Source organism: Lipotes vexillifer, unplaced genomic scaffold, assembly GCF_000442215.2.
Source record: "Lipotes vexillifer unplaced genomic scaffold, Lipotes_vexillifer_v1.1 scaffold794, whole genome shotgun sequence".
Taxonomy (NCBI): domain Eukaryota; kingdom Metazoa; phylum Chordata; class Mammalia; order Artiodactyla; family Lipotidae; genus Lipotes; species Lipotes vexillifer.
Genome location: NW_006799310.1, coordinates 436688 through 448309, shown reverse-complemented (window position 1 = coordinate 448309; position 11622 = coordinate 436688). Strand labels below are relative to the sequence as shown.

The window sequence follows — 11622 nt, the reverse complement described above, 5'->3', positions numbered from 1 at the left end:
AAAAAAAAAAAAAAAAAAAAAAAAAGTACTGGTGTAGTAAGAATATTGTTTGGTATTATCTACAAATTCCACCAAAGGATGTTTGGGGTGATAGCCTGAGCAAGGAACTACCAGCATGGGTCCCATCATTATCCTTTTCTGGATCCCCCATTCTCTTTGTCCTGGTTCGGGGTCAGTATCATCAATAGTCAAGATCCTGTGACTTTAATTTGCCAAAACAAACCTAGAGCATAGCGTCAGCAAAAATAAATGACAAACTCCGGCTTCATAAATCAAATCGCAGTCTTCAGCTGGACTGGAATCCCCACCTGGAGCACAGATTCATCTTCTCCCTCTCCAAAGCGCCTAAGATGTAAGAGAAGCTATTTTATTTCACACTTTCAGGGTATCTCAGTGAAACGGATAAAACTACCAGTTGGAAAAAAAAACATAAGTGCAAGTAGTTTAAGACAGAGTCAAGGATTAATAGGTCAAGAATAACTGGCACTGTGAGGTGGACAAGAAACTCAGAGTGCACGTGACGCATTAATTAACAGCCCTACAGGGGTACCAGAAAAAAATACTATGGATCTGGTTCCATTTCTGTACTACATAGTACAACCTACTCGACAAAATTACTTTAAAAAAAGAACAGTTCAATTCAACCATTCAGAATAAACATTTGCTTTCTAATCCTTTTATATGCAGCCCTAGGAGTAGATTTAATAATCACTAAATTATATTCAGGAAATTATCTTCATTTCAAACACTTTCTAAAATGTTTAACATAACAAATGTTACTGAAAAGCAAGGCTATTTGTTCCACTTACTTTGAAGAAAATTGGTGGCATAACTAAGAGAAATTTTAAATTTTCAGCTTTTTACATTTCAGGACCCTCTTTAATATACAAAAACATGGATATTTAAGTCTAGCACAAGAGCCACCAAGTAATGACATTAATGAACTTCTGGGGGAGGATCTCTGATGATTAGGATTTACTTGAAAAACCTGGTTTCATTAATAAACTATAATATCCAAAATTCTTTTTTTCATATACAACCCCTGGAGGTGAATCTACTCAACTACCTGTTATTACACTAAACATGCTCCTTTCAAACTTCGAAGAATGCCCTCTGATTTTTTAAGTTTTTAAACTACTCTATATACACAACTTGACAACATACAGCTATGGAATGTTCCTTTGCTTGCTCTAAATACTTAAAGGCTTGCCAGTTTTCAGGGATGAAGAACTATATTCTCTGTCAAAAGCTATATTCTCTGTCAAAAGCTAAACTTTCATCCATAATCTGTAAACCCGTGTTACTGTCACCACCTTTCAGACACGTAACAAGATGAAGGGGAAGGCCAATTTCTTTCCTTATGGGCTCAGATATAACACCCCAGTCTGATTTATTATTGTGATACATGCAATTGGTTATCCCATAAGCCCTCATTAGTTTTCTCACATTCAATGAAAGACTAACCCAAGGAATATGGAGATTTGGGGCAATTTTCTTCTCTTTCACAAGACCACAGATGTTTAAACTGATACTTCAGACAAAAACAAAATTAGGAAGTGGAATAATCTTTGTAGGAAAAAATTGGCCTATTATGAGAATTAAAGCAGCTAACAATTATGAAAATGCTTGGTAAACCATAAAGTAGGACAGAACATGGACTATAAGCTTCACAGGGGCAGAGACAGTCATCTGTTTTGTTCACTGATTATCTCAATGGCCTGGAACAGTCTGAACACATGGGAGACAGTCAGTAAGCATTTGCTGAATGAATGAACTATATGGTATAATTAATAGTGGGTAACAAAAATAATGAAGCCGAAACGCATGCAGTGGCATAAATCCCCTAGTTAAATGGTGCTGTCTTTCACCAATGCCCTTAAAAAGAACTCCGGGGTTTTCTTATTCAACATCTAGACTGGTGCACTCAACAAATTAAGTGGAGAAAAAAATGAGTAGTCAAATACACCGAAATCATTAAAAATCACATTTTGTGATCCACTCCTAAGTCAATGTCTAAAGGATTAGAACTGGCTGTTCACTGATGTTTCAGAAGTATTTTATCGTTCTGAAAACAGTAGCTTTTCTAAATCTCCTTTCTACTCTTTACAGAACGTCAATCACTATTTCATCCTCATCTAATTTTCAGGTGATAGCTAACATTGTCAGCACTCATTATAACTTCATAATTCTACACAGTACAAAAGAATTTCCACATTTGGTAGGGCAAGAATCTGTCATTTAAATAAAACTGTAGCACGGTTCAGAAAGCTATATTCTCTGTCAAAAAATTTTTTTAATGTTTTTAAGCAGTGTATTTGTGGGCACAAATTTATGGGGTTCTAATCTTAAGGTTTTTTTTTTTTTTTTTTTTGCTGTACGCGGGCCTCTCACTGTTGTGGCCTCTCCCGTTGTGGAGCACAGGCTCCGGACGCGCAGGCTCAGCGGCCATGGCTCAGGGGCCCAGCCGCTCCGCGGCATGTGGGATCATCCCAGACCGGGGCACGAACCTGTGGCCCCTGCATCGGCAGGCAGACTCTCAACCACTGCGCCACCAGGGAAGCCCTTTAAGGTATTTTTTGAGTTTCAAAAATTAAATGCACTCTTCACAAGAATGATTTTTCTGAAATAAAAGGTTATTTGTTCAAATAAAAAATAACCTAGGAAAACATCAAATCTTCAATAAGGACTGAAAAAAAAATTAGGAAAAATATAGGCTTAAGCTATATGAAAATACTTCAAAGTGAAATTTAAGTTCTTATACTCTCAATTATTCCAAAAAGCATTTTTGCATGCTGATACTTTAATAAGTGTACAAGAATGAGTACGTTCTTGAAAATAAAAATAACGTAGTTAGGAAACCCTTTACCCAATAATTGTAACATCTTGAATGAAAATGAATAGGTATACAAAATTATTTTTCAGTTATTGAAATCTCTGCATTTGATTCGCATTTGGTTTACTTAAATTTAACCTGTAAAATCTACAAAGGTTAAAATTAACTTTTTGGAGGAGCCAGTCATGATCAAGAGCAACTTAAGAATTCTTGAAAAACAGCATCTATGAACACAATGGGAAACCACCAGAAGTTATACAAATCACCAAATTTTCTTGAAAATTTTATTTTTATGAGTCATTATTTACCAGCTCTTGTCTACAAGAACCTGCTTTACACGTTTCTAATTTTCCTAATACTTCAAAAAGAACAGAGTGGCTCAGATTCCCAAGGCACATAAACTTTGTCTTAACTGTACTTGTTCCTCTCCCAGGGTGCAAAAAGGCTGCCTAGAATTTAGGTTTTACACTATGTGAATGAGACCGGTGCTAATATAATTATATTTGTTCCATTCTATTAGTAACCATTTCAAACTGAAAGACCAGGACAGGTTCTAAACATGTTCAGTTCTATAAAGCCATTAGCAATAAATCTGATTCGGCAGTTTCGTGGGACAATGAAAAAGCGTCTATTAGTCATTCTGGACAAACCCACCGGGATTTAAAGAATGAGTTAAGATCGTCAAAGAACGCAAGCCAAAAAAAAAAAAAAAAAATTAATCCACTGGATCTCAGTTTTTGAGTCTCTAAGAGGCTTTCCCTTTCTCGCTGCCAATTTCGGCAGCCCCTCCCGTTAGCTTTAGCTAATATATTGACTAAACTGTCCGCATCCTCTTCCCAGTCACGACACTTAGGTTTTATTCGGGAATTAAAGCAAGCAAACCAAAACTGCCCTTCTTTTGGTAAATTCTCATTTATTGGCGAACTTCCTACTCCAGGTGCCAATTAGGCTGTTCCAGCTCAGCACTAAGAAAAAGCCAGCCTCGATTTTCTTGCGTCTCAGTGATCCAAAATGTAAGAGTGAAGAAAGCCAAAACTTTGCGCAACTCTTTTTCCAAAGATCTCTGCGAGCGTTCTGCAACCGCCTCGACCGTCGCAACGGTTTGAAGAGTCAAAAGCCCCCAAAGCGGGCCGAGCGAGGCTCTCCAAGCCAAGAACTTTCCAGGGAACGGGTGTCGCGCGGCCTCCGGGACCGGGGCAGGCGGGTGGAGACGCTGAGCTTGGGAAACCCCGTGAAACTGGTCCTGTGAACCCAGAGATCTCAGGACCGGGGCTGCCCTTTCGGCTAAAGCCAGGAGGTGCCTCCAGGGTTTCTTCAAAAAGGCCTTAAATTCAAGGCAGCCCTACCACTTGTAGAAAGAGGGGACGGAGAGGAACTGGTGGTACGCGAAGGGGAAGAAAATCACAGTTAGTGGTGGTACCCTCCTCACCCCCGAGGCGGCATCTCCACCGAATCTCTAGATGCTCTCGCAAGGTCTAGGCCCGGGCGGATTCCTGCGCACTAGGGCCGGCGCGCCCAGGTCTCGGGACCCGCAGGCCAAGAGGCGCCGCGCGCAGCTGGGGAGAGGAGAGCGGACTCACCTGGGGTTGATGGCTGGAAGGCACAGTCTCGGTCCGCAGGAGCCCGGCCCGGCAGCCTGGCGCCGTCCGCCGAGGGGCTGAGCACTTGAAACGCCCACCGCGTGCCGTAGAGCGCCCCGCTGGGGCTGACTGGTTCTGCCGCGGGGCACAGCTTGAGCGGAACCGGGCTGGCGGGCAGGGGCCGGACCTGAGCGCCCGCGGCGAGAGCTGCTGCCGGGCCGTGGGGCAGGGGCGGTGGTAACCTGTACGGCGGGGCGCCCCCAGCCCGCAGCAAGTTCTCGATCAGGAAACTCTTGCCCAGGTTGCCGAAGCCCGGCGCGGCGGGGAAGTTCAGCAGCGCGGAGGAAGCCACCACGTCCCAGTAGGCGCCGGCATGGGCCGCCACGGCGCTCGGGAGCATGGTGCGGCGCCCCGGACCGCTGCCCCGCGCGGCGCCTCCCGCAACGCTGGAGCGCGCTCAGCCGGGGAAGAAGGCGAGAGCACCGCGGACGCCGGCGGGTAGGGAGAGATATTATTTTCTGGGCTGGGCGGTTTTGTAAGGAGGGGAGGAGTGAGTGTGGGAGGGGGGAGCTGTGCGTTTCCCCTGCCCGCGGCGTTGGCTCTGGGGGCGCCGGGGGAGTCCTTCCCGCCCTCTATGCAGATCCAGACCTTTTTTTTTTTCTAGAAGGCTGGAAGGTGTGTACAGCCCATCCATTCATGTCACCCGGCCCACAAAGTGACAGACGCGGCCAACAATAAGGGCAACCCCGAGAGTCCGAGCTTTGGCAAGGGGAGGGGACGCGTAGCCGGAGGAGACGGGAGTGGAGGCGACGGGAACCGGGCGCTCGCCCCCTCCCAGCAGCCAGGCCCCGGCCCTCTCTAGGGAGCCCGCGCTGCCCCGGGGGCGCCAGGGCGCGTGGACGCCCTCGCGGAGCGCCCTGAGCGCGGGCGGCGCTCTCACCTGGAGAGCGCTCGGCGGACCACCTGTTGGGCGACCCCTGGCTCTCACGTGTTGGTGTCACTTCAGGGCATCCAGGGGACGAGAATGGGAGTCACCAGTGTCTTGAAGGGCTGTAGTCATCAGAGAAAGCCACACGTGTTACTGAGACTTGTGGTGGTACAGATGAAAAGGTACCTTTTCAAGAATGGGTTTGTTCGCGTATTAAATGTGGCCCCTGTTTGTTTGTTTTTAAGAGGAAAAGAAATGTCTTTCTTGAAGACCTTTTAAGAAATTTCTCAGGTTCCAGCAATTCATTTCTAGTGACTTTTTAGTAAGATTTGACTTAGGAAGCACTCAAGAAGAGGTGATCTAATAAATTTTGATCTAGAAAAGGGGATCTTGGTTGGAGTTGGTTAAATGGCAAACGACAGATGCTTGAGTCCAAAACCCAGGAAGAAAGCCACCACCAAACCAAAGGTGGCTGGGGCCTCCTCAGAGACCCGGGTGTGAACACTGAACTCTTTAGAATTATAGTTGCTCTTTTTTCTTTTTTCCCCTAGAATTGTGGGTATTTTCAGTTTATTGCCAGTCTGCCAGATAGAGACTGGACAGGTGAAAAAAAGCATGTGTGTCATTAAAAGTTCTAGTTAACCACAAGGCAACCTCACTTTTAAAATTTATTTATTTTAAATTTATTTATTTATGGCTGCGTTGGGTCTTGGTTGCTGCGCGTGGGCTTTCTCTAGTTGTGAGCGGGGGCTCTGCTTCATTGTGGTGCACAGGCTTCTCATTGCGGTGGCTTCTCTTGTTGCGGAGCACAGGCTCTAGGCGTGTGGGCTTCAGTAGTTGTGGGACGCGGGCTCAGTAGTCGTGGCTCGCAGGTTCTAGAGCGCAGGCTCAGTAGTTGTCGCGTGTGGGCTTAGTTGCTCCACGGCACGTGGGATCTTCGCAGACCAGGGCTCGAACCCGTGTCCCCTGCATTGGCAGGCAGATTCTTAACCACTGCGCCACCAGGGAAGTCCCAGCAGCCTCATTTTGCTCATGACTGTCTATGTCAATGGAGTGTTTACACTGTGACTTCTCTGTCAGTTCACACTTCCCACTACCACTCTCCTGTGCAAATTTCGATGCATTTATTTAGAGTACAGTTTTTAAAGGATGTCTGCAAAGTTTGGGATCACGTGTATAGTTTTACTCTTTACCCTAAGAATAATTTTGCCCCTAGCTTCCATTTGCTTAAAAGCTGGCTGGAGTTGCCAGGTTTGTGAGATAAATTTCCTCTTGAAAATTCACCTGGTTGATTTGTGTTTCATTTACACTTGGTATGTCCAAAGATTTTTAAAGGTCCACCCTTTCCCGCTGCTGCCAAATGGGAGAGAAGTTTCTGGCAAGGCTGGTGCATGTTACTAATATTCATTCACTTATTAATTTAATCAACTATACCTTTATAGAGCATTTCATGTATATTGAGCACTTGTGGTGGTCCTGGGAATATAGAGAGTAAAGAAAGATCTTGTCATTGCCTCGTAGTTCACAGCCTAGTGAGGGAGAAAAACAAGTAACATCTTGTAATTTGGAGAGAAAGGTGTGAGAAAACTTCCAGAAGTCTCCCCTAAACTGAGTCCTAAAAAGTGAACTGTGGTTGAGGATAGGATGTGCAGTAGTAACCTTTGAGATTAGCAAGGAATAGAGAGATGACATCATCGCAGCCATGCCTGTATCATAGCCACCATTTATCCAGTGTTTACATTTAGACAGGTATAGCACTAAGCACCGTACACATTTTAACTTGTTTGTCTCCACAATAGTCTTATAAGGTTGGTGCTGTTGTTATCCCAGTGTTACCATGGGCTCAGAGAAATTTAAGTAACTTTCCTAAAGCTGCACAACTACCAGAGGGATAAGGCTGAGACACCATTTAAACTGGATGATTCCAAAGACTTGGAACCTTTAAGTTCAACTGTCACCCTCTCCACAAACCTGATTCGCCGTGCTAAATGGTGTTGCCTGGCCGTTCGAAGAGGGGCTGAAAAACAAGTATTCCTTTTTTTTTAGTGGAAGGTGACAGTGAAGATTTGAGCAAAGAAACTATTGGGTCAGCCAACTTGCCACAGACAGATAAGAGGCAACTGGAGAAATCCAGACACAAGATGATGTGGAATTTAATAAAGTTAATGGTAAGAAAATGGAATGGAGGAGATAAATATTGTAATGATTGAATCAATAAGACTGGATAATGCAGTTCTCAGTGGGGGGGGGTGACCCCCTCCCTCCCCAGGGGACATTTGGCAATGTCACAACTATTGGTTGTCACAACTTGGCGGGGGTCGGGGGTTAGCTACTAACACCTAGTAGCTGGAATCCAGGGATGCTGTTAAACATCTTGTAATGCACAGGACAGCTCCCGGCCTGAAATGTCAGTAGTGTGGTGGCTGAGAAACCTCAGCTATAGAGGATAAGGGAAGAATATAGGATCACTTCTCTGGTTTTCTGGTTCAGTGACTGAGCAGATGCCCACTTATCAAGATGCGGACTTGTAAGAGGAGGAGTAGTTTTACATGGGGGTATGAACTAAAGGATGGAGATAGATGTTCTGGTTGTTTATGAAATCTTGCAGGGAGAATAATGTAGTGAAAAGGGAAGTGAGTCAGGAGATAGATGCTGGGGGATACCAACATGGAGGGATGGAAAAAAGAAAGAGGAGCTGTGAAGGAGACTGCTGAAAAAACAATCAGTCAAGATTTGAAGACAGAAACCAGGAGAAAATGGTAGACAAGGGAGAGACAGTTTCAGAAAACTGTGAATGGCAAGCTTTGGTGAAGAACTGCTGTATGCTCAGCAGTTTCTTCTTCCAGCTGGACAGAAGCCACAGTGCATTTCTCAGCCTCCCCTGCAGGCTGTGTATGGTCGATGGAGTAAGAGGGGAAGTGATCTATTTCTCCTCCAGGGCTGTCCGCTGCTAACAATCCACACAGTCCTCTGCACTCTTTGCTCTTCAGCCGCCAGATCAGAGGTCCAGCTGAGGACCCGAAGTCCCCAGGGCATGGTGGAGCCACAGGGTGAAAGGAGCCTAAGTCCCTGCATCACCCTGGAAGGCCAGTGACCATGAATATTTCCATGAGTAAATTATGACATAAGCAAAAAGTAAACCTTTATTAGCTAATGCCATTACAATTGAAAGAGTTGATTTCCACAGCATATCCTCACTTACCTTAGTTAATATGCAACTCTGTAAATGCTTCAGACCAAAACAATAACTTGATTCTAAGTGACTAGGGCAAGAGGCTTTTCATGGGTAGTAAGAGAGGCAGAAATCAGTTTGTGGATGATTGAAGGTCAACAGAAGATAGGAAAGTAGAGATTGAAGAAACATGAGGGAAAAGCTAAAGGGAGTCATGGGTTAAAAGAAGAGATGAATATATCTATATGATGAGAAAAAAAGAGGTGCTACAGACAGGAGGCTGAAGGTTCAAAAGAGGTGGGGCTGTTTGATGGAACCAAGAGAGGCGATGAGCCCAGCACAGGCTGGGTGGGCTCTTTCTTTCCTGGTAAAGCAGTGTTCCAGGCCCCAGGCCCATTCTTACGCAGCCAAGTGGGGGATGATAAAGACTGCCTTTCCCAACAGTTATCTTTATCTTCAATTAACACCAGACTTCTTTAGTTAGTTCAATGAACATTACAAATTATTTTTCAGGAGATCAATAAGTGGTGTTTAAGATGTGGAGGGAAGCCTTCCACCTTTATGTGAAAGCCTTTAACCTCCAGAATGGAGCCCAAGGCTTAGTTCTGAACCAGGCCTGTGCTCAGCCACTGACTTAGAGAACTCATTTCCTAAACCCAACTAGGGTTAGCAGCATCCCAGGACTAGAACACTGTCACATTTCCTCAAGCAAATCTCTCTTAGAGGATGTGACCTTGAAAGGGCCAAGAGCTGGACATTATTGAGCTTCCAAAACCTATTATATGTCTGTCTCTGTACCTGCTTGCACATAAATGTTTAAGTGCGTCACAGAATTCAGTCTGACACTTGCTTTCACACCTAGTGGTAGTGGGGTTATGGGAATGGCTCTATATCCCTTAATTTGCTTAACTAGTTGTTAGAAGCTACTGATATTTATGAAAAAGAACCTAATAGTTGAGAATGCACAAAGAGGCTCAGCCCATTTTGCTATATAGAGTTTTCATTCCTTAAAGAACCACCTTGGCCTATGCTAAGATCTGGTCCAAGAAAAAAAAGCATCGTGACAAACTTAAATGACTTCAGGGTCACATGGGTAAAACCTATGGGATAGCCCGGTATAAAATAATGAGTGCGAGTTAGCTAGTAAAGGAGGGTGGGAGGGGAGAGAGCCTCTAGGGAAAAGTGTAGGCTGACACCTATATTGTCATTATGCTGGAGAAGTAGCTGGGGCCAGATTGTGCCTTGTATGCAGCCCTCAGGATTTTGGACTTTGTCATTAAAGCAATGAGATGTGCATAAGAAAAAAAATTGTAACTATGTGTGTTGATGGATGTTAACTAATCTTATTGTGGTAATCATTTTGCAATATCAAATGGTTGTGTTGCATACCTAAAACTAATATAATGTATGTCAGTTGTATCTCAATAATGTCTGTCAGTTGTATCTCAGTCTCTGCATTGAGATATGATCTCCTATATGCATTTGAAAAGACCACTTCTGTGGTACGGAGGCTCTGCTAAGATTTGGAGAAAACTGGGATTGGAGACCATTAAAGTAATCCAGATGAGAGGTCCCAGGAGTTTGGGCTGGGTTCGTGGCAATGATGATGGGGTGAAGCAGGAGAATTTGAGAGCTATCTAGAAGGTATCTGTGAATTTAGAGTCTGAGGAAGTCTTGTCTCTCCATAAGGAACCAGTATGCTTAGTTTTATCAGACCGTGAGAACTATATAGCCATTGTGTTTCCTGATGTGTTTTGAATGCCAAGAAGTTGAGCTAATTTTCGAGTTCAATGGCAGTAACTCCCTTAGCCTGCCTTTCCCTCATCTCCATCCTCTCCTTAGCTCACTTTACATCTTTTATGTTTATTTTAATGTCTCTGTTATATGTGTATCCATTTAGTGTGTCTCCTCAAATCCTTTAAGTGGTAAACAGATGCAACAAACAAAGTATATCTTTTTTTATTTTAAACCCGCATGCTTAACCATAGTTCCACTAAGACCTGGACCTCTGTAATGGAGTCTGAAGAAACTCTTCCCACCCCTCCATGATCTGCAGAATTCTTCCTTTTGAGCAGGAGAGTCTCTGTGCTTGGTGGAGAGAGAAGCCTTCTTATAGCCCTGGTAATACAGACACTGGATGAAGTCCAGGATGAATTGCTGACCTCTCGTTGGCAGCCTCTGAGCCCCTGCTCCAACAATCAGACATCTTCTAAAAGGAGATGCAATTGTGAGGAGCTAGGCTCTGTTCTCAACTTAAAGGAGAAGATTCAGGAACCCTTTGTATCCCTTTTAGTAACCTTGAAGTCTGGCTGGTGCAGGGTTACTCAGGGAGAAACAAATATTTCCCATTAACTGCTAACTGTGTAGATTCTCTCCATAGCCCAACACACACTCACGACTCAGAGCCTTAGGCAGATTACATCCTAATCCTTGAATTAGAGGAAAAAAATTTTTTAAAGAAAAATACAGGAATATGTTAAGAGTTAGGCATATTCAACCACTTCAATAATCATTACTCAATTGATTTCTATACAATTTTCCTCTTTCCTAAACATTCTCCCACTCCCTCTACCCCATCTCATCCCATATACTCTCGGGTCTTTGAAATAAATTCTAAAAACCTGGCTCACCTCTGAAATATGTTTTCAGTGTTGATCTGGCAGGACTCATGCTCTGATTGTCCTGCTTTTCCTGCACATGTCTTTCCTGGCTGGCTCTGTTGGCATTGGTGTATTATTTTGCCATGCCTCGGGCATTGTTCATCTCCGTGCCCTGCATTCAACCTTCAAGCTCTATTTTACTGACTTTCTTCTGTAACTGGGAGACTTCCCAGTTTCTTTCCAGGCCATTCAGTTTCTCTGGCATTCCTTGCTCACTGATCATTTCTAACCACGTCTCCCCTTGTACTGCTTGGCCCCAAGTGAAATGTGAGAACCACTGAAAGATTTTGAGGAAATTACCCTGGGTGCTGCTGAGCAGCAGCCTTTTCAACCGTTTCTCATTAGCTCAATGTCCTCAGAGTCACAGGTGCCTCTCATTCATATTGAAATCCTGCAAAGCTTTCTGGTTGGCCCTGAATTACTGCTTTGGACAAAAGGAAGGATACGCA

At 44.1% G+C, this 11622-nt stretch overlaps 1 protein-coding gene across 1 annotated transcript in view; it reads right to left on the bottom strand.

The window, feature by feature from the left end:
- The window catches only part of DBX2 (developing brain homeobox 2), a 39066-nt gene extending 33948 nt beyond the window's left edge, over nt 1-5118 (bottom strand). The window contains exon 1 of the mRNA XM_007471546.1: nt 4414-5118. Coding sequence (XP_007471608.1) covers nt 4414-4813 — 400 coding nt within the window. The 5' untranslated portion in view covers nt 4814-5118. The remainder of the gene's footprint in view (nt 1-4413) is intronic.
- Nucleotides 5119-11622: the final 6504 nt, after the last annotated feature.